A 27,892-nucleotide genomic window follows, 5' to 3' on the forward strand; every position below is an offset into this window, starting at 1 on the left:
ATAGAAATAAGAATATATACTTATGTACTATAAAATATCGTCAATATATTATGCCACTATATAATCTCCACACTATAAAGAATAGGTCTACTTGCATGGAACATACATGCGGAGACAGAAACTGCCTTCCGTGGCATCCATAAATACCTGGTGGTTTATGTCCTTTGCTTGGTCTTGGACATCGTCAGTGCCGTTTTCTGGATACGTAAACACTGAAGGGGGCAGAGAAAGCAGGAGCGTTACGAATCCAGTCACCATGCTTTGGAAACGCGCTTGAAAGGTGTGGCTTTATTATTCCCTGTACCGTAGATGGCACTTCACTCTGATCCACTGCCGTTTCCGTGCTCTTTAGTGACCCAGCATTTATGTCGTCATCCATGTGACGCTTCCCTGACTCCCCACCCAACGTTTGGCACCGCCTTCTCTGCATACTCATACCCTGTACACGCCTCCGGCTGGCACACATCCTCTTGATTGCCTGGCAGTTGTGTGGTTACAACTTGGCCTCATTTGACAGTGCTATTCTCATGAACACAGAGCGTGCCATTCATCTTTGTAAAATGTATCAAATCATTCGTTGTGGGGTGGAGGGTGATGTGTGGCCCTATTCGATGATATTTAAATTAACCTTTCTAAATACCGGATTCTCTTATCTATATCAGTATCTTGATTCTAGTTTCTTAATGATGTCTGTATTCTATTTTGCAGAATAAGGCTTTAGCTTTAAATTTCATAATAGGTCCTTGATCTCTTATTGTCAATGCATTGAGGTGATTATTTGGATTAAAAAATAAAATCATGGTTTCTCATGTAGTTTGTTCTTGGGTTGTACAGTTTTCTCGCTTTTGCATTTAAGCAGCCACTTTGTGGCCTTTGATAAAAAGCAAGGCTCCTCAAAATGGGCAGGGGGCTTCCTGTCCACTACACAGCTGCGGGAGGTCCCTGATGGGTATGAAGGCTCTACCTTGGCCAGTTCTACCAGCCAAGTGCACCCTGGTGACCAAAGTCATGGCCTTATTCCCACCGCGTGTCTCCTCTTTAAACACAAACGTGGCACATGTTTCCAAGCGTATACAATACAGTTGCGGTGTCTAAATGAACCTACCATTTAGATGACTCGACATTTAAAAATCACACCTGGCTGCTTTATTCTGCCCTTCGGTTACCCTTCTGAATATCGAGGAAACCTCAGCGGAGGAAGAGAAAGCTCTACCCACCACAAGAAGCTCTATCGCCAGTTTCAGTCAGTGCATTGACAACCTCCACTGTCCTTACCATGGGCTCCATGACTGTAGGTAGAAGACACGCTTCAGAACAGGAGCCCCTGTAAATGTGCGCATGCGTGGTAAACAGCTGTCCTCCAGCTTGCACTTCCAGGGCCTGGGGACGCAATCCCATTACCCCCAGGAGGCCCGTAGGCAGTCACTGGAGCAGCTTGGGTTTGTAGGTGAGTGGAAAACAAAGGTCCAGTCCTATGGCCCTCATCTGCCTCGATGTTTGACCACTCAACTTCGTTTAAAATCAGTAGAAGCAGGAATACTTTTCGCTGGTATAATGGGATTACCTAAAATCCCGGTGGAAATACTTGATTCCACCAGCGGAAAACTGGATACTTCTGAAAGAATATTAAATGTCTGAAGGAAAACCCGCAAAGAGAATCTTCCTAGAAAACTGCTGATGGGCGCTCAAAGGGGACCTGCGTAAGGTGCAAATGCAATGAGTGGTTTGGACTGCGTTTACAATTTGGTCATTTCACCTCGTTTTAGCTTTATGTTGAATATCCATGAAACATCTGGTATCATTTTGGTGAACTACACTAAACGTCATTTGAAGCGACCCCAAATGTGTTTTCAACTATGCGGCTGCAAGCAGAACTGAACAGTGCCAAAATGCTTTTGAAAGCCTGTTCCCTCCAGAGTCAAGTCTAAGACTTTGATTTGAGGGAAAAATAATAAGAAAGGTAACTCTTTTACCAAGACATATATCATACACCTTTTATATTTGGTTCTTTACATTTATTTTATTAAAAGTAATCTGTGGAGCATGATGACCACAGAGCTGCCGGAGCTGGCCTGTGGCTCCCGGAGCCGACTCTGGGGCCCGAGACATGATCCGGGGTCCTGGCACTCTAGGCCGGCCTCACCCTGACACTGCCACCACACTCAAGCAAGGGAAGTGACTCCAGTTCTGAGCCCACGGTGTCTGCTCTGGACGAGTGACTGTGGCGCACTATGCTAAGTCAGACCCGGCTGTTATGAGGTCTGGCTAGGTCAAGAAAGCTGTCACCAGCGCCGTTCATCAAGACGTAAAATCTCTTTGTGGCTTGGAAGGCTCCTCGGTTCCTGCAGTGGAAGGTCTTTCTGGGGCTGTGGGAGCCCTGTGATGTCATCGAGAGCAGTGACGAGATGGGTGCCCAGGCGGGAGAGAACCGTCTCCAGAACCATCCCCAGAAAAAGGAAAACCAGGAGGTACAGAGACCTGCACCGGGCTGGAGGAGGGGGAGCGTACCCCATGGATATTTGGCTGCTGCAGACCTCCTACAATCCGTCCTGAGGACATTGGAAACGCCTCCCTGATTTGTAAGAGTGCCTGGACTGCCATTTGCACTGCTGCCTTTTGGACCAGGTTGTACGGAAGGCACTACACGCTGGATGCCTCTCTCTCTGCCTTTGTGCCTGCGACCAGAGTCCATGGAAAAGCTGCACTGCCTCTGGGCATGCGTGATCCAGTCTCCTACCATAAATATGAGCCCTTTGCTGCTCCAGTCTCCAAAAAGCCAGCCATTCCAGAGAGTATGCCCAGCTCATTAAAGAATTCCAGAACAGATTGTTGGGAACAGACAGGAGTCAATGTGGAACTTCAACCTCAAGTTCAAAACCACTTCCCTAGATTAAAGAGCAAGTGCATTGGGGTGCTGCAGCCTCCTGTTCAGTACAAACATGTTCACGCCAGCGCCGACCAGGACAGCTACCTCCTGCAGGTCACCACCTCAATTTCATCTTCATTCCCTTGTGGGAATGATAGTCACTCTGTTTACGATCGATGTGAGCATGGAAATGCGGCATCATCGATGAGCCTGGTGTTCCAAGACTCTGCCGTCCGTGGTGGTGTTTCGGAAACTGCGCAGTGAGCAGGGTGTGCAGCGTTTGACTCTTCGACCGGTGGCATCCTCAGTGCCCGTTCTCCCTGGAAGCACAGTCACTGCGTCCTGTCCCTGCGGGCAGGCTGCGCTAGGCCAGCCCCACTGGTCATCAGACCACACCCCGTGTGGTGCCGGCGGCTGGATGGTTTATCTGGTTAGTGAGGCGCATGCTCTGGTTGGGGGAAGGGGAAGGCTTGAACCCCGTGTTCTCTGAACATAAAGAGGAAAAACAACTTGACTTCTAAACGCATTTTAGTGTAAAAATTTCACTTGAAAGGAGAAACCAGGCCTCATTTTCTGCATTAAACCCCATATGGTGCTATTGAGTTTGTTGTTCTTTGTTCTTTTATCCCAATGGTCTTGCTCAGGGGAGAAGTTAGGCTTGCATCTCCAGTCAAGGAAGTTGAGGCATTCCCTATGGGTCAGAAGAAACTCAGAGGCATAGAATGTGCTACTGTTGTTCCAGTTTAGCTGCCCTTCAAGTCCAAGTGAATATTTTCTCCCTTTCTCCTTCTCCAGAAATAAAGCAGGTGACAGGGTTTTCAGAATCTTAATAAAAAATAATTTGATTGTTCATTTCATCCATGACAAGTATCCAAAGACTATGTCCCTTATTCACGCATATTTTCTTTTTAAAATTAAATTTATTGAGGCCCTGGCTGGCATAGCTCAGTGGATTGAGCACAGGCTATGAACCAAAGTGTCGCAGGTTCGATTCCCAGTCAGGGCACATGCCTAGGTTGCAGGCCACAGCCCCCAGCAACCGCACGTTGATGTTTCTCTCTCTCTTTCTTCCTCCCTTCCCTCTATAAAAATAAATAAATAAAATCTTTAAAAAATTAAATTTATTGAGGTAGCCTTGGTTAAAAACATTATAGAAGTTTCAAATGTACAATTCTACAATATATCATCTGTATATTGCATTGTGTGCTCACCACCCAAAGCCGGGGCTCCTTCCGCCAGTGTGCATTCGACCCCTGAAACTTCTTCATCCTCCCCCACTCTAGTAACCACCGTACTATTGTCTGTGTCTGTCAGTTTGTTCATTTGTTGCTTTCTGTTTTATATCCCACATATGGGTGAAATCGTATGGCTCTTATCTTTTTCCATATGATTTATTTCATTTAGCCATATTTTCTGTTATAGACACAAAGTGAATCTTTAGTTTTTACCACATCCCCAAAGGACCGTTGTCTGTTCCTTTTCCGTATTCTTTCTTTTTTGCTTTGTAGTCCTGTGAGGCCCATGTCCACCACTGGGTTTTCTAACGAGATGATTATTATTACTTTTTTATCTGATCCTGATAGGGCAGCCAGTTCCATAATTGGCTTACCTGACGTTGACCCAAATTTGCATTCCTGAAACGTCCGACTTGGTAATTATGTATTGCCTTTTATGAATATATTATTGGATTCAGTTTACTAAGATCTTGTTTCAGATTTCTGTTTCCATGTTCAAGGGGGAAACTGGCCCGTGACTTCCCGTTCTCACACTGTCTTTGTTTGGTTTTGAGGTCAGTATCATACCAGCCCCATAAACTAAGTTAGATGATGCTACTGTTCTTCCTCCTTGCCACTTTTTGTTGTATTTCAACAAAGAGCTTATGTAAGATTGAAACTGTCTATTCCTTAAATGTTTGGAAGCATTTCCTTACACAGCGGACCTTGTATTTTCATTGCACAAAAAGTGAAAGTATTGATTCCATTTCTATTTCGATCAGAGACCACGTCAAGTTTTCTATTTCTATTACTTCTCGAGTCATTCTGGTCATTGGTATTTTTCTTGGTATCTGCCCATTTAAAGAAAGTTTTAAGATGTATTGATCTCTGTTATGTTCATTCTTTTTATTATAGTTTTTCATTTTGGATCTCCATTTTATTCTTAAAATTGCCAAATGTTATAAATTTAATTTTTAAAGACCCACTCTTAGGGTTTATGACCTGTCTTTGCAATTTAATCATTTGTGCTCTTGATTCACTGTCCTACTGCATCACCTGCCTTTATTCTATTTATTTTTTTCTGACTTCTTAAATATGATGCTTAGATGATTACTTTTCAGCATTTCTTACTTTTTTAATAAAATAGTTTTAAATCTAAATACTCTAGTCATAACTTTAGCTGCATTCCACAAATTTTGATGCATAGGGTTTTCCTTATTAGTCTTAAATATACTCCAGTTTTCATTATGCATTTTTTTAACACAGAAGCTTTTTAAAAGTGTATTCTAATTTCCTAAATTATGGGTTTTCCTACTTATCCTTTGACTATTGATTTCTATCATAGTCAGAAAGACGTGTTCTATATAATATTAATTTATGAAGCTTGCTTGTGGCCTGGCAGGTGATCAATTTTTATAATTGTTCCAAGTGGTCTTAAAGAGAATGCGAATTGTGCATTTGTTAGATGGAGTGTCCTTTCTAAGTCAATTAGAATTGTCAAATGGGTCCTTAGTTCCTCTATGTTTGCATCAAATCTTTTTGTCTATCCAACTTGCCCATGACTGAAAGCCGTGTGAAAATCCCTCACTGTGAATGGGGATGCCCATTTTCCTAATAGTGCTATCGATTCCTCTTTGAGTTTCTGTTATTTAAAGGCTACATATTAGGTGGATGGAAGTTTAGAATTTGTATCTTCTGAAGAAGTGAACGTGGCCATGTGAGGATGCTCTTCTCTTAGTGATGCTCTTTCTTTTTTGGTCTTCAAGTCCGTTTCCCCCCACACATTCATATAGCTATAGAATCTTTCTTTTGCTTAACATTTGCTGATAGTAACCTAAAACTTTTAAAAAGTATTTTTCAATTACTGTTGAAATACAATATTATGTTAGTTTCAGGTGTAAAACACAGTGATTAGACATTTACATGACTTGTGAAGTGAGTCACCCAGTCACCCAGTAAGTCTAGCACTCATCTGACACCGTACATAGTTATTACAATATTATTGACTATATCCCCTCTGCTGTACTTTATAGTCCTGTGGCTGTCTTTATAACTGCCAATTTGTACATCTCAATACTTCCACCTTGGCAACCATTAATTTGTTCTCTGTATCTATGAGTTTGTTTCCATTTTGTTTGTTTTGGATTCCTCATATAAGCGAAATCAGATGGTATTTGTCTTTCTCTGTCTGACTTATTTCACTGAGCATACTATTCTCTTGGCCTGTCCATGTTGTTTCAAATGGTCTGGATTCTAATTGTGTATTGTAAAAACAAACCATAGTATTTGAATCTGTAATTTGGGAATTGTCCACTGGAGGGGGACCAGAACCAGGAGCATCTGCCAAGAGAGCCATTAAAATATTTGCTCCTATTTTTTTTTTTTTTGGTGACAACTCAAAATTTAAGATACAGAACCAGTGCATACTAAAGGCAAGAATTAATTTTACAAATCTGTGCTTGCTACTTTTCTTTCTGGGCAAAATTCCTTGACTTTAGTGCAACCCAAGATTCTATTGAGCTGTGTAATATCCTCAAGTGAATGTGATTAACCCAGTCCTTTTAAAAGACTATTTCTAGGAATCTGTCTTGCTGATGTTCTTTTCCCTCTACTTTTCTTCCAGAAAAGTCATGATGGCATACAATTAGCCTGAAATGCAATTATTGAAGGCAGCCAGTAACATCATTATTTGGCATTTTGAGCCTAAATGGGCAGCCTAGATTTTTCTTCTCCCTTTGCTCACCACCTTGCTACCTGTGGAGTGTCTGGCAGTTAGAGCAAAGGGGAAGGCCAGCAACTCTCCACTTCTATATTTCTGATGCATCCAGGAATGGTGTTGAAAACAACCACCAGAAACACTCAGACCTGCCCAAGAACCTCTAGGAAGAGAAAGCAGAGACTGCACTCTTAACAGTAAAGACACGAGCACGAATTGTACCCTCTTCTAAGGTGGCTTTGGAACTATTCCTCCAGGACCACACACCACCTGCGGGCAGAGATAATACCTGGGTGCACTGTGCCTGTGTCAGAACATAAAGGAAACAGGTAGTGCAGAACTGTTTGAGCCTGGAAACCAGGTGCTGCTTCCTGAAAAGCCAGCACCCTTCTCGCCGTGATGCTGAGAAGACGAGTGGGAACCGGGGATCCAGAGCGCGGTGTCCTCCCTGTGCTGTTTCTTAGACTGCGTGGACAGGGGATTGAATCTAATCAGAGAAAATGTTTTGCAACAAACTGCTGCACGATTAATCTCTCTTGCTTCCAAGGGTGCATTATAAAGAAAGCAACTGCTGATCAAAGGAATAGCTAATATATCTGCGAAGCTTGTTGGAGGTTTATTGCTTGCTAGGTGCTTTTCACAGATTTCTTTGAATAAGTGCGTAAAAATGTCCCTTGACATAAAAAAGATGGTGAATAATCAACTTTGAGTCTTTGAGTGTATTACCCAGTGCCTTAGTGTCCTTATCTAATAGTACGTGGTGCGTGTGTGCATGCCTGTGTGTGTAAGTATCGGAGGGGAGGAGTTTGGCTCCATGACTTCTAATCCTGCTTCTCCAACTTTACCAGGACTCCTGTCACAGGTTCAGATATGAATTCTGATTCTGCAGCTGTTCTAGCACAGCCTGAGATTCTGCATTTCCAACAGGCTCTCATGTGGTGCCCAGGCTGCAGTCGATGGGCCATACTTGGAGTAGTGAGGCTCTAAATGGCATCTCTGACACTTTATGACCTTATGATGACTTAATTAACAGCAACAGTGCTTCATATTGATGATTCCTATAGGGATGATGATTCCTTCACATCATAAAATCCTATGAAGACCCCTCATTGAGTAAAGAAACCCCCAGGGCCAATAAAGACCTTAACCACTAAGGGGATGGGTAAACAACGGCATCAGCAGAGCTGGAGCAGGATGGCTGAGGCCAGTGGAAGGCACAGGCTGGGCAAGGTTTTGAAGACTGGCAGATAAGCTCTGTTGACAGATGAGATGTGAGGTGTGAGAAGAAGGGAGAGTCAAGGCTGATGCCACAAGTTTTGGCCTGCTCAACTAGTAGAATGGAGTTCCTATTTACAGAGCAGGGCAAGCCGGGAAGAGACAGTATGGGTGGATCGGTGGGAAAAGTAATCAGGAATCTAGTGTTAACTTAAAGAGGCCTGTTCCACATTCAGGTGGCCATATCCAGGAGGCTGTAGGTGTCGGGAGGCAACAAAGAAGCCTGGTCCTGGAAATGGGGTTTCAGTGATCGGTGTATACATGGTACTGACATCCATTATCTCATTTAAAGATCACAACATCCTATAGATTTGGGGATATGATTATCCTTGTTTTACAGGCGAGTCAACAGAGGCAGAGAGAGGCTAGGTCACTGATTCACAGCCACGTGATCACCAAGTGCAGTGCAGCAGCCTGCCTCCAGAGCCAGGAGGGGCCAAGGACCAGAGAGGTCCAGCGTGGTCGGTGATGAGGAGGCCCTCATATCGGTGAGAAGGGTCAGGTGAGGAGTGCAAGCAGAAGTCAGACTCGGGGACAGAGCAGCTAACCAGACCCAGAAGCATTAAAGTGCAGGCACGTTTGATTTATAAACCAGTCTCTTGTGAGTTTGTTCCTCGGATGCTAAGGAACCCCAGGGTTGCTGACAAAATTCAGCCACTGGACCCGCAGTGTTGGAAAGATGTGGGTTGGGATGGTCCCGCCATGTTACTGCTTGTTGTGAGCATCCCCTGACCATTGATATTCTTTAGTGTGTCTCTCTGGTGGCACTGGGAAGTGCTCAGTGCGTGTTTGCACTGACTGAAAGTGCAGTCTCCCGATGTGATGCAGGGGGTCCTTCCCCTCGCAGCACGCTTTAGCAGATGTGTGCAGGCTTGCCGAGGGGGGCTGTGCAAATGCCGGTGCTTGTTTAGCAAGGAGAGTCATGGGGGGAGCTAAGCACATGCTGCCTTGTGGGACTCACAGTGGCACAGTCTTTGCTAGAGGAGAGATGAACACGGGTTCCTGGAACTGAGGAAGCGAACGTGATGCTTTGTAAGATAGCTGCTGACCGAGCAGCTACGGGATATTGCTTCTAGTCTGGAAAAGGCAGGGCAAACTGCCAAGTGGCAAACCTACCCAAGGGGTATGTTCCCACGCTTCCCATGCAGGCCTGAGAGTCGGGAGGGGCAACTCTGCCCTGAGGATGCACTCAGCCCTGTAAGTGACACAAGTCAAGACATGTGGCCTTGCTAGGTTATGAGCGGCCTGCGGACAGCGTCAGTGACCTGTGTCCCTTTGCTGGGGATAGTAAATGCTTCATAAATGTTTTCCAAATAAATGCGTGGAGATGAAGTAGTTGTTCATGTTATAGAGGTTCAGCAGGATGCATTCATAAGAGGCTGGTTATGTTTCCTTAAGCTCTGGTTAAAGAGGTGGTTCTTTCTTAATGTTAGCAAGCAATTGTATGTAGCTATCATTTCACAACTGTTTTAGAAATTATTGTAGCAGGGCTTAAGCGATTAGAAAGTTAAAGGATGTTAATCAGGAATGTTGGGCTAGATGGCACATACCAGAGACTTAGTTATCCCTGCTGGGAGGGAGCCACTTGTGAGGATGCTACTGCCCTCCCTGGGCACCCCCCCCTTACCCCCCAGGGCCAAGGTCCTTCCGGAGTAGCGTGGAGTAGCTTCTCTGTGGCTTTGCTGATCTTATGTACGTTAGTGGGAGAAATGACACGTTAACAAAAAGGTCTGGAAGTGACCTCCTAAACCCCATTCTAGTCAAGTCCATGAGGCATGAGAACTCAGGCGGCAGAACTCAGGGATCATTCTCCTCAAATCACTGAAATCCACCAGGAATGACGGCCAGTTGCTCTCTAGAATGTTGTTGAGCCCTTGCCCAGACCCAATTCCTGAGCTAGCAGAGGAAGCGAGGGGACTGACAATCTACTTTCCTGCCTGCTGACTGGGACTAATGTGATTCGCATTCGTGCTGGGCCCCAGTTCCCCATCCCCCCACTTACCACTGTTGCTGCGTTTCCGGAGGTCGTACCCGTCTCCCGGCCCGTCAGCTTCTTCAGGAACCTCCACGAGATCTGACGTCTTGGAGAAAAGAGGGGACAGCATGGAATGAGCAATGCCCTATCGGTGGGTCAACTGAACAGAGATTTCCATGTCAGTAGAACAACTGGGGTAGAATTTGCATGACACTGTCTTAAAGAATCCAATCACTGCTTTCTTGTCCATGTGGCTGACTTCAGAGGGGCTGTGTTTTCCCTGTTGGCACTGTCCTATTTTTCAGGTGTTTGTGGCAGGCTCAGGGCTTGGCCCCTGGTAGGTTTTCAACGCATGTTGGATGAGATGCCTGATAGGTTACAGTTAGGTTTCTCCCCAGGAAGAGACAACAGAGAGAAATCAGAATTCCTGCCCATGTCCTGTCAAGTAAAATTTTCGATAGAACTGTAGCTCTCTCTATAGGTGAGTTTTAAGTATTAATTACAGAGGATGAGATGCACTGCTGAGGGATGCATTACTTGGGTATGAGCTAACAATTCCACTGCTGCACAAATCAGCTGTTTTTGTAATACTTATTTTGCCTTTTTTTTTTAGAATGAGAGAAGCCATAGTAATTCTTCCATTTAGGATACAGAACAAGAGCAACAATAATAGCACTCTAAGTAGTAATGGTTTTTGATCATTTATCATAGAAGTTCTGTATATACATCGCCTAATTTTTTCTTCACAATAGTCCTAGGTAGACCTATTTTTCAGATAGGTACCTGAAGCCCAGCAAGAATTAGTTAACTCTGCTCGATGTCCCACAGATGACCAGGTGGATCTGGGGTTCAAGCCCCAGGGGTTGTCCCCAGAGCTCACGCTCACAAGCACGGTGCTCCATCCAGGGGTGTGCTGGAGCGACACACATGGGCTGGGGAGAGCCGTCAGAGTCCTCACCGCTGTCAGCTTAAACCCGATGGCGGGAGGAGTATTTATACCATGGAAACTGGCAGGCGCTACACGTTGGGGTCCAGCCCCAGCTGGTGGTTAAACATGGACTAGCACATCTCTGATCTCAAATTGTCTCCTTCAAAGGGCCAGATGCCCCCGCTTCGATCTGCCTGGCTCCGTAAAAGAGGAATTTAGGGCACCTCAAAGGAGAGTCCCATTTTTAAAACATTTTATTTATATTTTCTTATCAGAGAAGAACACGCTTCCCTTCTTACCGCTCCAATTAGCTCTAGAGCGCTTTACCAGAACTCTTCAGAGACTAATTTTTATTGCAAAAAGATTTCACTTGAAGATTTTTTGCAGCCATTCTTATTTTCACGATACATCAGGAATAAGGGAAACAAGAAATGTCACCGGGCCTCTGAGTCACTCGCATCCTGCTCCTTCGAAGCTCCCTATCGCTGAACAGAAGTTGCCATTATATTAATTTAATCTTATGAAACTGAAGATTATACATAAACTAGCCGACCAGCTCCCAGAAAGTTTTTTTGAATTTGGCCTCGGCAGGCCTTCTCAAAGCCATAAAGCCTTTTTACATTCTAGAGCGTTTGGAAGACCATTCAAGGAGACATAACAATTTAGAAACAGCCAGGCAGTGATTTCCAGACAACGTAAAGCAAACGCCTTTCCAGCCCTGGAAGAAAATCAACCCTCGGGACCGAGCGCGGCTATGTGGGAATATGTTAGCTTTAGGACACAGCACTGCACGAATGGCAAGGGACCTGTTTTCATTATCATTCGCCCCTGCGGGAAGGAAGCGAAATCATTTTAAAGTACCAATCAATTGTTTCTGTTTTCCTCCATCGAGGCAAGTTGGGCTCCGGGGAAGGAGGGAAGTGACAGATATTTCAGCCCAATTTGATTTGTCCTCGTCTCCCTGCAGGTCTCAGAACGAGGTTGTCACAGAGCGAAATTCCAGGAAACCTTTACTGAAGGAACCAGTTGCCAGGAAGCCTAAGTGGACTGTGACAAATGCACACCTTCTTGACATTCAGAAAACTATGCTTTTTGCCCATAAAATCGGCCTGTAGGGTGTAGACTCAGTGCTAGAAACAAAGTTATTTTAGACATGAAAGCAAACTGGACAAATTGTCTCTCTGACAGTCTTGCTGCTTCTTAGCAGGAGCCCAAAACACGGAGGCTAAAAGGGTCATTGGCTGCTGTGAGTGTTTCTGAGGCTGTCTCCCCCTCGGCCGTTCTTTTACAGGAGTGGCCACCCGAGGCTGATGTGGACAGGTCAAGGCATCCCTGGAGAAGCCTCCTTTCTGCTCTTGCCTCCCTGCCCGGCTTCTCATCTGCCTTCCACCAACGCCGGCCTCAGGGGAGCTTGGAGCATGCGTGGGCTGCGAGAGGGATGAGGACAAACGGGCGCACGCCAGAGACGGGCGTTCGGGATGCAGGCCAGAGTGCACAGAGGTCTCCCTGCTCTGGCCAGTGCTGTCTGTGCTTATCCTTTAGATTGTTGAATAGTATCTACAGAAAGTCTTCACTTGCAAAGAAGGAGTGGCTGCAGGCCAACGGCCAGCTCCGTGTGGCTTTGGGGGAAATGACTCGAGGGTCCTCCTCACTCTCCTGAGGAAGGAGATGTAACATGGTCTGCCGTGTTAGGGACACGGTTGGCATTTTTGAACCTCCAGACCTCAGATCCAGCGTGAATATGTGATTCAAGAGCTGTTCACACAGAGAGGGAGCAAGAACAAGAGAATGTGAAGAAGAAAGAGGAGGGGCTGGCAGGGCTGGTTTCTCGGAAATAAACTGAAGTCCTGTATTGAACTCAATGATTTTTAAATGCTAATGTGCATCAGAGTCACCTGGAGTGTTTGTTAAAACACAGATGATTGGGCTCCACCCTCAGATTTTCTGGTTCTGTAGGTCTGAGAGGACAACGCCCATTTGCCTTTCCAGCAAGTTCCCAGGCAATGCTGCCACTGACCCAGATACCACACACTGAGAACCACTGACTGCACTTACTGGTGGTTTTAGGTTCGTCTTAGAATTTTAGAGAGTTTGACTTAGGAGGGTGTTCATTCATTCATGAACTCATTTGTTCATTCACCACCTACTTAGTGAGACTATACAAAGACTGGAGCCGGATAGGTCGGAGGTTGTCAAACTTGGGAGGGTATCAGAATCACCTATGACCTGGAGAGCTAATAATGCACACAGCGGTCCAGGCTCGTTGAAGCAGGACATGGACTTGGCCTTCATATTTTTACAAAGCTCTTCCATGAACTCTGATACCCACCGAAGTTCGAGTATCCCTGGCATAAAGTAATGGAAGCAGGCGAACGAGAGTCCTTATATTGAAGCAGCTTTGTCTAGTTAGTTGAGGAAGGCACTGCAGAAGAAAGAGAAAGATGAAACCAAAATGAGAAAATTTCCAAGCAACACAAAACATTGTGACGAATAAATTGGCTGCTATGGGAACCCAGGGAAGGGGTGCCCAGCCCAGACTGGGAAGAGAGCCGCTGTCTGCACGGAGGTGGAGACGGGGTGTGGGCAAGGCTCAACCACTGGAGAGGGCCTGCTACCCAGAGACTGGCAAACTGTGCCTGGCGCTGAGGGCAGGAGAAGGAGGTGTATGTGAATCCCTGAGGGCCCTGCGGTCAGTCTTCAAGGATTTCTCATGAATTCTTCCTTATTCATCAAGCATTTCTCTCGTGCCCACTAAGTGCCAGGCGCTGGTGTAATGGAATGGATAAGGAATGGGGCCCTGATGTATAGAGAGGCTCAGCGTTCAGTTCAGAAAAGATGGAAATGCAGAGAATTACAGTGCAATGCTCTAGATGCTGTAAGAAAGAAAGTTTTGAAGTCTTGTGGGAGGAACAATTTGCCATGCTTGGCGAGTCTGAGAGCTCTTCGCAGTTTGTACAAAAACCAACCTGGGTTTTAAAGAATTTCAAGTGAGGGGAAGAGCATGCTCTAAGGTACGCAGATGCTAACGAGCTTGGTGAGTTCAGGTGAGGGAGGATCTTTAGGGTAGTGACAGGCCTCATTCGTCTTGCTAAAGACTTGGGGCATAAGAGAGTCCACAGAGTGTTTTAATTGCACCAAGCCTTTCTTTGAAAGGTGATAAGTCTGGAGGTACTGCTAAGAGTAGCCTCAAAAGGAAGAGTACCTTTGTAATAACCTGTGCGAGAGATGATGGGTTTCAAACCTTGGGCACAGAGAGAAGGGAGCCTGAGTTCTGAATTATAGGAGCTCCTCACCAGCGGAGCATGCATTTTGTGTGGGCAGGCTGATTTTGAGAGATCTGTAGGACTGGTCTGGCCCTTGGAAAAGATGGTAGGACAGGAAATATCTATGGGAGGCATCAGCTTGGAGATAGATGACGGCTGGACAAAAGGAATGTGGAAAAGGTAATCAGGAAGAGCACAAAGAACGCAAAGGCCAAGCCAAAGCGGACCCCCGGGGACACTCCAACACAGGCGTGGCTGGAGGACATGTCAGAGGAGACGGGCTGAGCAGACAGAGTGGAACCCTGGAGTGACGCAGGGGTTCCCTGCAGAGCTAAGAATAGACCTTGTTAAAGGTAGCCCTGGGAAATGCTCTTCTCAGAGAACACATTGACCTTTTGCATAGATTACAACCTTGTTTCACTTAATAAGTCTAGTTTGGAGAAAACCCAGCTGGCCTAGATGCTTAATGAAAAAAAAAAAACAACCCAGCAACTGCTACTTACTTACTGAGGGCCAATTATGCCAAGCCCCGTGCTAGGAACTCTCCTTACACTATTATTACTATCCAACCCACTCAGCTACCCTGTATTTGTATATGATCTATATCCCATCCATATGCACTTTGTATGTCTCCATTGCACTGAGCACCATTTCTACCCTCCTTTCAGTCGCTGAATTAACATTATCATTGGGACTACTGATTTGGTTTATAGCCCCCTAGGGGGTTCATCAGGATCAGGCCTCTTAAAATGTTACAAAGTACACCCTCACTGTTTTGAGGCAATGCCTACTGAAGCTACACAGTTTCCACCTTGACTATGAAATCATTTAGCACTTACAGGGCGTAGTTATTATAATGATATGTTCTTATTCCATATAAAGATAGGATAAGCCATATAAAAGTGCTAAATAAACTACCATTATCAGCTTTCTTGTCTCAGTTTGTTCTTCAGAAACAAGTTGCGATTTCCAAGGGTAAAGAGCCATGCCCTGTACCTCTTCTTTTTTGTCGGTTATCTCCTTTTATTTATTTATTTTTTCTTGATTACAATTGACATATATTATGTCAGTTTCAGAGGTACAACCAGTGATTAGAAATTGATATAATTTACTGAGTGATACATTTCAATAAACCTCTCACCCATCTGACACCATACGCAGTTATTACGGTATTATTGACTGTATTCCCCATGTTGTATTTTACATCCCTGTGACTATTCTGTAACTGCCAATGTGTACTTTTTAATCCCTTCAACTCTTCCACCCATCCCCCCACCCCCTTCCCATCTGGCGAGTGTCAAAATGTTCTCTGTATCTATGAGTCTCTTTCTTCTCCGCTTGTTCATTTTTGTTTTTGTTGTTTTTGGATTCCGCACATAAGTGGAACCTTATGGCATCTGTCTTCCCCTGTCTGTCTTATTTCACTCAGCACAATACCCTCTAGGCCCATCATGTTGCTGCAGATGGCAAGATTTCATTTTTTTTAAATGGTCAAGTCACATTCCATTGTATACATGCATCATTTCTTCTTTATTATTTCATCTGTTGATGTGCACTTAGGTTGTTGCCATGTCTTGGTTATTGTAAACAATGCTGCGATGAGCATATGGATGCATAAATCTTTCTGACCTAGTGTTTTGGGTTTTTTAGGGTAAATATCCAGAAGTGGAATTGCTGGGTCCTTCTTTGTCTCTTGTTATAAAACCTTTGTTTTAGAAGTCTACTTTGGCTGGTATAAGTGTTGCTACCCCAGGTTTTTTTGTTTGTTTGCTTGTTTCCACTTTAATGAAATACTTCTTTTATCCCTTTACTTTCCACTCTGCATGTGTCTCTCAATCCGAAATGGGTCTCTTGTCGATAGCATATGTAAGGGTTGCGTTTTGTTATCCATCCAGCCTCCATATGTCTTTTGATTGGAGCATTTTAACATTTGCATTTAAAGTAATTGTTGGTAGGTATATATTTATTGCAATTTTATTATTCATAGTTTTGATCCTCTCATTTTTTTCTTCTTCTCCTTCTCCTTCTTCTTCTTCTTGCCAGTCCCTTCTGGCCAGAAATGTTTCCATTTGGAATCAGTGGACAGTCTTATGGGAGCTCCCTTGTAAGTAACTAACTGCTTTATTCTTGCTGCTTTTAAGATTCTCTGTCTTTAACCATTGGTATTTTAATTATGATGTGTCTTGGAGTGGGCCTCTTTGGGTTCATCTTGTTTCATACTCTGTACTTCCTGAACTTATATGCCTATTTCCTTCACCAAAGTAGGAAAATTTTCCATTATTTTTTCACATAGGTTTTCAATTCCTTGCCCTTTCTCCTCCTTCTAGTAAACCCATGGCGCCAATGTTGGTATGCTTGAAGTTGTTCCACAGACTTATACTATCATCATTTTTTAAAATTCTTTTTTCTTTTTGCTGTTCTGATTGGATGTTTTCTGCTTCCTTATCTTCCAAATCTCTGATTTGATCCTCTGTTTAATCTATTCTACTATTGACTCCCTGTCATGTATTCTTCATTTCAGTTCATGTATTCTTCATTTCTGAATGGTTCTTTTTTATGTTTTCTATTTCTTTGTTGAAGTTCTCACTTAGTTCACCTATTTCCCCCCCTGAATTCATTGAGCATCCTTATAACCAGTGTTTTGAACTCTGCATTTGGTTGATTGCTTATCTCCATTTAGTCCTTTTTCTGGAGTTTTGTTCTATTCTTATATTTGGGACATGTTTTTCCCCCCTCCTTATTTTGGCAGCCTCTCTGTGTTTGTTTCTACATCTCTTGATCTTGGTAGAGTGGTCTTATGTAGTAGGTGTCCCGTAAGGCTCAGTGGCACAGCCTCCCTAATCACCCAAGCTGGGCACTCCAGATGCACCCTGCCCTCCCCACTGTGTGAGCTGTGTGCACCCTCCTGTTGTAGTTGAGCTTTGGTTGCTGCTGGCACACCAGTGGGAGGGATTTACCCCCAGGCTGATCAGCTGTGAGGACTGGCTTCCACTACTGTGAAGAATCAGCTATGCAGGGGCCCACCCCATAGAGCAGGACTTAACTTTTGTGGGGCTCTGGTGCCTGCTGAGTCTGACCCTTGTGTTGCTTGTAGACTTTTGAGGATGGTGCTTCAGTATGGCCTGAAGCTGTCCACTGGATGTGCTGGCTCTGGGGCCTCCTAGGAGGTACAGGCCAAGGTCAGTTACCACCTGTGTCCTGCCCATCCTGCATGAGCTGCAAGGTGATCTGCAGATGGCTGGTACTTGTGTTTGGCTTAGAGGTGCCTAGGAGACACAAAGCTGTGAACCAACTCCAACTGCCACTAATGCTGGGCCATGGGCCATTTAGTGAGAGGTACAGGGCATACCAAGACCAGATGCTGCTGCAAGACCAGATGCTACAGACCAGAGACTGTAGAATGGTTTAAAGCCTGAGCCAAGACAGGCCATTTGTATAGAAAAACTACTGCAAATGACTTGGGTTGGTCCATAGTTGAATGGCGTGGGGTCTCAGGCAATCAGTAGGGTGGGACAAACTGTGTTAGCCAGGTTGATGGACACTCAGATATGACACTCACCTGCCAGCTCTGTGGGGGAAGGGCTCAGCAAAGGAGCAGTGGCACTGGCAGTACTTCAGTCTTGGAGAAAGCTGCCCCATCCATCCCTCGTCCTGATGCCAGACAAGTCAGTTCCTCCCTGGATATCCCTGGTACCTTTGGAGCTGCTGCCCCATTGCTGGAGCTCAGAGCAAGTGAGTTCAGGTAAATCCATGTGTGGGCCCTTTAAGAGGAGTGCCTGGGACTTCTGCAGCCCTCTGTCTCACTCAGCCACAATCCTGCTGGTTTTTATAACCATAAGTTTATGAGGACTTCTCTTCCCAGCCCTAGAACCCCGGGCTGGGGGGGCCTGATGTGCGGCAGGACCCCTGGCTTTTCAGGTAGGTTCTCTGCATCCGACGTATCCCTCCTTATTTTTAACAGTCCTGGGTGGGTATGGAACCAGCTCTTTCCGTGTCTTTGCCCCTCCTACCAGTTTTAATGCTCCTTCTTCTTTATATCCATAGTTATAGGACTTCTGTTCGGCTATATTTCAGGTGGTTCTGAATGATGGTTATTCTGCAGTTCAGACGTAATTTTAATATGGTTGTGGGAGGTTCCAGTACCACATTTACCCACACTGCCAACTTGACTGGAACCTTCCATTTGTCCTCCACTTCTTTTTTGCCTCCTACATTGCCAGTAATTAAGCACTTAATTTGTCTTTCCTAACTCAGTAGTAAAAGAAAGAACTAATTAGTATCAATTATATGTTCAGCAAGGAAAAAGAGTAAGAATCCTTTTTGTTTCCTCTTTGAAGTCAGTGGGATTTATGAAGAACAGGGCTTTCTATAAGTTTAAAGATGGCTTCTAGAATACCCATGTGGCATAGGGCAAAAGACCTACAAATCTACCTACTTACCCACGTGACCTACATACCTGCCACAGACAACAATCTGTTATCTTGCCGACTGACTCACACCCAGGGAGGGAGATGCTTCAGCTCAGCCCCTGAGAGCCCCTCTCAGGGGCCGACCTGCCCTCCTCCCACAACCTACCCCAGTCACTGCACGTTGAGAGGACCCTGTGGGGCAGACGTTTGATGGCCTCTCTCTGTCTTCCCTGGAATTCCCCAGTTCAGCAGCGGCTGCAACAATGGAACTGGTCATTGTGTGCAGGCTATCCTAATTGGTAATGTGATCGGAAGTCCCATGTCTCTTTGCAGAGGAGAGGGTGGCCTTCAGCTGTAGAGTTTAGGGCACCTGGAGCATTTTTAGAAATTCTGGTTGGGGCGGGGGGTGGTCCAGAGGTGGGATGATGATAGCAGGTCACAGAGGTGCATGGGGCACTTGGTCAGGTAAAACACTGGACAGGTGCTTGGGAGGGGATGGGCGTCTCATGGAGAGAAGCCTCACCAAGTCACAGGTCAAGTGCCTCTGGGGTGGGCAGTTCTTGTGGGAAAGCAAGGGTATCCCTGGCCTTAAAGAGAAAGGACTGAGCAGATGTGAGAAATGGCTGTATTGCTGCACTGGGATATAGCTGGAGGGAGAACTGGGCACAGCTGGGACTCCCTGCTTCTGCCATTGTTTGAGTAACCTTTCTGTGCTGACTGACATGTCATCTAACATCGGTGGGAGGGTGATGGGGAGCGTTTCCTTTGGAGGCTGCCTGGCTCCCAACAGACCTGCCCTCATGGTCCATTAGGTGGAACCCTTCACGTTGCAGTGCCTGAGCCCCACCCTGCCCAAGAGGACCGCGGTGGACTGAGGAAGAGGACAATTACAGAGGTTCTGGGAGGTGAATCAGAGCCACTGCCAGAGCTGCTCTTCTTTGTCCTCTGAGCCAGCGAGGTGCCGAAGCGGAGGGTCTCGTAGACGGGGTCCACCTTATTGCCACAGGCTGCAATGGAAGAGAAAGCTCATCTGAGAGAAAGGTTTCCTCACCTCACTGTCAGGAAGGCATCCAATAACCTATCACCTAGCCTGGGTTGCATCATGCGCCACCTCTCAAATGCACCAAAAAGCAGAGTCTGAGCAGCAGACCCACTAAGCCCTGGGAAAATGGGCCTTTTGTGGTTCAACTTTCCTCACATGTGTGACCCCCACAACATAGGTCCATTTGCCAGGTCCCTCCACTGCACCCAGCACCCTCTGCCCCCAAACACTTCCTGATGGATTGGTTTTTCCTCTTTTGTTTTCTGTCCCCAGGACTCCAATCCCAAGTTTCTTCCCAGAGATCACCTTTACTTCCTCTAGTGCAAGGCTGGGCTTGGCTCTCCTGGATATGAAACCTTGAGACACAAAGTCTGCAGTAGGAAGCAAGTGTTTTTGAAAGAATTTGACACTCTCAGGCTTCATGAATTCTAATGCAAACATTTTTAGTTTATAAATTTTTAGTTTAAAACTTGCCCCCTTGCCCCACCAAAGGGCAAACATCAATGTGGAGATTTTGACAGAGAAAGAAATAGAAGGACACTGAGCGATATTGTTCAAGAATAAATTCAAACCAAAAACATCTATACGTGTAAGGCATTTTTTGTCCTCTTTAAAGAATAACCGATATTCACTAAGTTCCTTCCTAGCACTGGTCTATAATTTAAATGTATTTTTTACAACAATCACGAAAAGCAGCCACTACTGTTCTCATTTGATAGGGCTGACAGGTTGGGTAGCTTGCTCACACGCGCATTGGTCAGTGGGGAGGCTGGGCTTTGAACCAGGCCTGTGGGATGCCACACGTCACGCTCTCTCCACTCCACCACGCTGCTGCCGAGCGGGGTAGCCTTTGGGACTTGCGTGTGGTTTGAGATTCATCAGGGAGAGGATGTATATTCCTGCAGAATTTGCTCCACCTTATGTTTCCCTTTCAGCAAAACACACAGGCAAGCATAATCCCATCAGTCACCAAAACAAATGCGCAAGCACACCCCATGGTTTTCACAGGCCTGGGGGAACAGCAGCCATCAACTCTGATATTGCTGCTCCAAACCCAGCTCAGCCCACCAATGTCCCAACTCACCAATGGGCATAACTTCTTTAATGCATCCAAACTGCTCGTGAATGAGCAAGGGGGAGCTGTAGTAACGCCGAAACCCCTTGGGCTGGAGAGATAATGAGAAGGAGAAAAGAGAAGGGCTTAATGCCACTGATGAGATGGAGAAAATCACATAAGAGCTCTAAAAATTAAACAGTTGGTTTTTCTAGGGGCACCTCCTTTTCTTCCTTTAGGATGCTGACTTGTCCTCAGCCACACTCCATCCAGAAAGCAAGCCCCAGCCCTGCCCTGCCCTGTCCTTCTCCTCTCCTCTCTGCAGCCCACGGCAGCCTCCCTTGTGTCCGGGGTCCTCATTATCTCCCAGAATACAAATGGATCATGACGCCTTGTTTCACTGCAGCTTATTATTGTGGTTTGTTAAAATCATAAAAGGCCTGGGAATGGGAAAGCAGACCTCAGAGGTCAGCCTAAAGATCTTTGCCTGTCTGATGAGCTCCACCCAGAACCATTTGCTTTGTGTTCTAGATGATATTCTGTTTTTCTGACCTGTCATTCATGGTCTTTGCCTTGGCGTGTGGGAATCACCATTGGAGGAAGAGGAGGAGGGGAACAGGTAGGCAGGGTCTTAGAGAAGAGGACGCTGTCAATCAGAGTAAGATGATGAACTCTTTAAGAGCCTTGACTTACTATATCTCAGGATTGAAAGAAAACTTAATTGGCCCAGCCTCTGCTGGAATTCCACAATCCTCTCCAATAGTCCTGGCATTGGTATTCTCCATCGTTTGCACATTGCCAGTGATGGAGGGTGGGGGGTGGGGGAGCTTGCACTAACCCTGGAAGCAGGTCTTTTTGACTTTATCTCTGATTATTAAGACTTGGCACCTACTGATCCTAGGTCCTTTTTCCTGGAGCCACAGAAGACAATACTTGTTTTATGTGACAGGTATTATTATTGTTATTATTATTATTATTAATTAATTATTGAAGATAGCTGTCATGCTATAAGTATCTCTAGGGTAGAACTTCTTGGTTCCTTCTACAATTCTTTGGTCATCCTTGTTTTCCAAATATCCTCTGGGTTGCTTTCTAACTGTGTGTGGCTCCAGTAATGAATGAAGGCCATACTCCTGAGACGGTATGATCAGTCCAGAAAGGGCCAGGGTTACCCAGCCTCCCTGGGTTTGGCTACCATGATTCTATGACAGTGCTGCGGATTTTTATTACTCTCTCCACTTTTGGGAGGGTGGCAACTCTCTGCCCCATTCATGACACCCACTGAACTGTCAGCCAACCGAGCACTAAAATGACCAACCACCCTAGTTTGCCTGGGGCTGAGGCAATGTTCCTGGGGTGCTTAAGTTTCACTTTTATGACCTAGACAGTCCCAGGATGTGGGACTTCCAATGTTAAAACTGAGAAAGTCCCAATCTGGGACAAGTCGGTCATCCTATTAAGGATACCGAGTCCATTTGCCACGTGGAGCATTCATCCCTTATGCCGACAAAGCTACTCCTCTGCTCTGTCACTTTGCCAATTAGGAAGCCAAGTCAGCAGGCCAGGGATTCTGGGGCTGCCTTCCAGGTGTGAGTTCTCAGGGGTGCCGCAGGGAAGGAGTTTGAACAGAGTGATCTCACAGGGGCAGGCAAGCGCCTGTGCAAGGCGTTCTCGGGGCCCCCTCCTGGCACGAGTGCTTACCAGCTTGCCCATGCACCGCTGGGGTGCCAGGCCATCCAAGCACTTGTGGTGGACGCTCATCTTGCAGGCTTTGCAGCGTAGTCCGTGCTTCGCATTTGTCCCTGTCGGACACACGGCGAGCTTTGGTTAGGATACAACCTACACTTTGCTGGTGACTAGTGTGAACTCACTGGAGAAGCGATCACTTCCACCACCCAGGAAATTCTTCTCTTGTGTGACTTGTGCCTGAACCTTTCAAAGGGGGCAAAATATTATGGTCGAGGCTTCTAGCTTCTCCCACACTTCCTACCTGAGCTGTCAGGTTTGGTTCTTCCCACTTTGTTTTTAGCCATTACCCCAGAAAATCTTAGCTGCCTTCCCTTTCATTGTTCTCTCAACTCCAGCTAGCAAATTCCACTCTCTTTGCTCTTTATATAGGTCACCTGTTTCTGCTCTTCTGCGTGTACTGCTGAGTAGTGCAAGTCCAGAAATTTTGTGCATTTTTACCTGAATTCCTACCACTGACTCTGAATTGTTGTGTAACTCTCAGAAACATGACCAGTACAGGTGGAGCAGATATCCCGCTGTGTATCACAGCCGACGACAGATGCAAAATGAGGATATCCCAAGATATGCACAATTCACCATCTTCTCCACCATAGCCTCCTCCTCACCCAAACTACCATTATCCCTTATCTGAACGTATTCTCCAATGAACTGGCTTAATCTGTTTTTGCCTTCCTCCAATCTGTGTAGAGTGGCCAGGGTAATCTTGTAAAAAGATACTTGAATCAACTCCTTCTCTCACTGAACCATCTTTCAGTAGGTTCTCCCCACCTTCCTGGTGTTATGCTCACCATGGTGGTGAGGCTTTGTATGGTTTGGTGGGAACCCACTTCTGACTTTTATCGCAGGCCAACCCCTCTTGTTCACTATGCTCTGACCACGTGATCTGCTTCAGGCTCCTTGAATGCATAAGCTCTCTGATGCCTCGGGATCTTTGCAGACGCTGCCCCGTATGCCTAGGATGCTGTTTCTGTCATTCTTCAATTGTCTTCCTATTCTCCATCCTGTGGCTCACTTGTCATTTCTTCCATGAAGCTTTCATGGAAACCTTCCCCTTCCACTGTCTAAATTATCTTTTTTCCTATTATTCCTTCTCATAATACTCTGTCAAGGCATTTTTTAAAATCCTAGTGATTTATTTGAGACTTTGTTTGTATCTGCCTTCTCCTCTGGACTATGAATGCAGTGAGGTTCAATTCACCTGTCATTGTATAACCAGCTCTGAGTAGGACAGCCAATGCATTCAATAAATTAATAAGCAAAATCTTTCAGTCACACATGTATTGAAACAGTAGTGCCTGGCTTAGATGATACATTGAAACCATGATTCATTGAAGGTTTAGAAATGACATTCAAGAGCTGAGAGAGGACTTGAAGCTCATTTGTGTGTAGGATCTTATTCTGCAGAGAGGCAGCCTGAGGGTCTAAGCCGGGGAATGATTTGCCCCGGGTCAAAGAAGGGCCTGCCTGGTATCACTCTCACTGCTTGACCCAAACATTTCCTCCCATGCCTTGGGTTGCTTCACCTACATGAAAATGTACTGGGGTGTAAGAAGATGGTAAAAGAATGGATACAAAAACCTGACATTCAGTTGAAAAACAAAAACAACAAAACAACAGGAAAACTTTCGACTTGGCAAGGGCCTAGGAAACCCTTCAGGGAGGTAATACCTGAGCAACCCCTTCAGGAAGGATTCCTTTAACACAAAGCATGTCTGCTGTTATAACCACAGGAAATCAAAGAGATCTATAAACACTCCGTAAATGACTGGGTATGTGTGCATGTTCACCAATACTACCTGGGAAGTCTGTTTTCATTTTTGAGAGGAACAACTTAGCTGCAAGACTGCAATGCCTTCAAAAGACAGGACTTTGAAAGGAACCACTTATTTTTTTTTGTTTTTTGGATTAGAGAAGGCTATTTGTGCCCTTTGTGAAAATGTAAGTAAAAGCTTCAAAGAACAAAGTTATTTCATTGTGTGCTGGACTCTGAAAGAGCACCATTATGTATTAAAGGCTGTTTTCCTTCCTTCAGGCCCGAACACCATAATTTTAGTTTCCTTTGTCTGTTCTAACACAATCTACTATTTTGTATGAGTCAGACCATCAGCGATTATTTGGTTTTAGGTGTTCCAATTTCTGCTCTGGAATAACAAGAATGATTGAAGAGGAAAGCTCATATGCTGTGGTTCAGGGAACAGTTCAAAGAAATAACTCATATCAAGCAGTGGTATTGGTTTGCTGCAGCAAGATAGGGGAAAGCGGCGGTTTGACACGTGCTATTAATAAAGCAACCTCCATCACAAAGACATCACTGCATGTGACCCTGACGCCTCCAGGAGGGTGAGAAAAACATGAATTTAAATTCACATCTGTCTCACTCTGGCTCTTTAAACTTAAGAAAACTATTAACATTCCAAGAGCCTCAGCTGTCTCTGTAGCAAATGGGAATACTACTAACTACTCTCAGGGTTTCTAACAGTTACAGTGTCAAAACATACAAAGTAGATTGTAGGGTTGAAATACTTGGAAACATAGAGATGTCACTGGATTTTGAGTAAACGTAATAGACTGGCTACATGATTTCACTTATTCATACGAAAACCCCAATGAAATTACAGTCCAAGAATTTAAAAATTGTATAAATCTCAAATGACAAGGTTCCTGGGAAGAGCAGTGAGGGTAGAAGAGAGTTCAACATATATTTGGAAGATAGAGAGCAACTGGAGGAATAGTAATAAATTTAGCAGAAAAGAGGAAGGCTGAATTTCCCAGAAGCAACTTGGAAACTAGAAGACCATGGACCGTCAAAATGTGTGGAATTCCAAAATTCTGGGAGACAATAATTTTTGACCTAGAATCTCATATTCAGCCAAATTACCAAGAAGTATGAAGATAGAATAAACACCCATTCAGATCTTCAGGGATACAAAATACTAACTTTCTACATACCCTTTCTTCGAAAACTAATGAAGGATGTGCCTTGGAAAGACGAGGGAATAAACCAAGGAAGAGGAGATTGTCAGATCCAGTGCACAACAGAAGAACTGATACAGAGATGTAAACAGTATGCCCGTACGAAAACTCTGCAATAGCCCCAGCTAGACAGGTGCTGCAGGATGAAAATGGAACTTTAAAGTTTACTGATACTTTTGAAGTTTGGATAGTGTAATAGATATGACATTTACCAGATATATGTAGCATTTGAAAAAAACAATGTTAGGTGCATGAAAGTCAAGAAAATGAAAAGGGTAATTTTTAATTTCAGGAAATATACAACCTGCGTAAGGAAAGACATATGATCACAGGAAAATGCTTGAACCAGAAGTGTGCAATAGTCACAATAGTGTATAAATGGGCTATCTAGTTCGCACAAAGTTGTGATAAAACTACTTGGGAAGACGAGAGCAAGGGAGCACAAATTGTACTGCAACTCTTTTGGGACAGCGAGAGTGAGAAGAAGGATACCAGCAAGAAAGTGATGAAGGTCCAAGAGCTGAATTCTCATCTCCTATTGCAGAGAGCCCAATAAATGTTTGATTAATCAATAAATAGCAGTAGAAGCACAGCATTTAGAAATATTCAAATAAATGCCAGAAAATACAAAGAGGTTGAAAGTGGTTGCTGTTTTGGAAGTTAGTCTGGGTGACAGAGTGAGACAGTTTTCACTGTAGAATTTGCAGTACCATCAGTACCGTGTTTAAACTCATCTCATGTACTACTGTGACAAAAAGTGAGTAAATAAAGTTGCTGGGGACTGCGTTAAGTCACCGCCTTGGGACAATGTAGTCCTTGGTACATGAAGATAGAGGACTATGGGCCCCACTGCCCTAGAGCCCAGTGCAGGCCCTTGGGAATGTGCAGGAGGAAAGTGCAGGAAATAGAGAGTTCTTCCCACGGCAGACTTCTCTGCCATACCCTCTAAGCTGGTGATTACTCACTCACAGGCTCAATAATGCATTAGGGGGTCGGGGCCACAAATGCACGCGCCGATAAAAGGGTACACTGCTTGTCTCTAGTTTTGATATGCACTAATTCAGGGACGTATTTTTTGTTTTGAAAATGGCATCCATGTCATAGATGCTTTTAATAAAATCAATGTTCTCATCTTGGTTGATTCTCTTAAAAGGAGGAGTGCAGCCGGAGAAGCACAAATGGAAGAATAGAGAAGTCCAAAAGCAGGGCAACTGTTTTACAGCTTACTAAAGCTTCCCTGCCAAAATCGTATTATATTAGTATGTTCATACCTACATATGTGTGTTTGTACTTGCACATATGATATATAAAGACATCATGGTGGGGTGGAAGCAGTCAGGCCTCAGGCATCAAAAGGCTTAGATATTAGTTCTGAGCTCTGAGACGTTGGACAGGGTACTCAATCTCTGAGCCTCAGTCTTCCCATCCAAGAAAGGGGTCATGAGCACAGAATGGGAAAATCAAGGGCCCTGTGTTTGGTAAGCATAGCTCATCGTGCACAAGTCAGCTGTGACACGGCAGGAATGTGTGTCATCAGCATTTCTGCACAGTGACTGTCCCTGAGGGCACGACTTCCAAATTCCTTAAGGCTTACCTGGACGTTTGCAAGCCAGGACTGGATCAGGCATGACCCAGGTCAGGCTCCATCCTATTCGCCTGTGTGTACCGCCTCCAAACCCCTCCTTGTAACGCAGTGTGTGCACGAACAAGTAAGTTGTTCTTCGTTTTGCAAAAGATTCCTTCAAATACCTTTGGAACTCAAATATGGCATAAAATATTAAAGACATATTTCACTTATATCATGAAACAATTCACTCCATCGTTCTTTCATAAATAAGATTTATATTGATCAACTCTATTATTTTTCTTTTAAATAATATTTAAGCATAATCATATAGAATAGTTATGTTTTATTTATGTACTGATGGGATAAGTTGACGATCGAAGGGCCTCTAACTACCCGAGGCTGAGCAAAGTGCTAAGGTTTCAGAGCCATGGCTACACAGAGAGAATCAGAACTACGGAGCACGGGCGCTGCATTCCAGCCGGAGTGAGCCGTCCGTGCGCCCGGCGCGGGCCCCTCCGCTCTCTGGGAGCGTGTATGTCCACAGCGCACGGTTTGGCCTTCGTCCAGAGAGATCCCCCAGGGCGCTGTATCAAAAAGCGACACTGGGACAGGTTTGTCAGCGAGAAGAGAAGATTTTTTTTTTTTACAAAAGCAAGACAAAAATGAATGAGTGCAAACTCTCATTCACGCTGTAGAACAACGCAGCTGAAACATCATCAAACTTCAGGTTTCAGGTCAGACTAGGCCTTGGGCAGCTCAGGCAAGGGTTGTGGAGAAGCTGTCAGAACCGAGAATGTCACGTTTGCTGACGTTGGAGGGTCCTCGCCCCCTAGCCCTCATGCACAGCTTTGATGTTAAGAA

General features: G+C 45.0%; 1 protein-coding gene and 1 pseudogene across 1 annotated transcript in view; one reads left to right on the forward strand and one right to left on the reverse strand.

Moving 5' to 3' along the window:
* Positions 1–27,892, reverse strand: part of STAC (SH3 and cysteine rich domain) — a 119,764-nt gene that overhangs the window by 28,113 nt on the left and 63,759 nt on the right. Inside the window, exons 3-7 of the mRNA XM_028518497.2 lie at positions 22,444–22,544; positions 20,773–20,854; positions 19,538–19,653; positions 10,074–10,152; positions 148–212 (exon numbers count right to left, since the gene is read on the reverse strand). Of these exons, the coding sequence (XP_028374298.1) occupies positions 148–212; positions 10,074–10,152; positions 19,538–19,653; positions 20,773–20,854; positions 22,444–22,544 (443 nt within the window). The remainder of the gene's footprint in view (positions 1–147; positions 213–10,073; positions 10,153–19,537; positions 19,654–20,772; positions 20,855–22,443; positions 22,545–27,892) is intronic.
* Positions 2,190–3,356, forward strand: LOC114501758 (annotated as a pseudogene).

The sequence above is a fragment of the Phyllostomus discolor genome, chromosome 7, assembly GCF_004126475.2.
Source record: "Phyllostomus discolor isolate MPI-MPIP mPhyDis1 chromosome 7, mPhyDis1.pri.v3, whole genome shotgun sequence".
Classification (NCBI taxonomy): Eukaryota; Metazoa; Chordata; class Mammalia; order Chiroptera; family Phyllostomidae; genus Phyllostomus; species Phyllostomus discolor.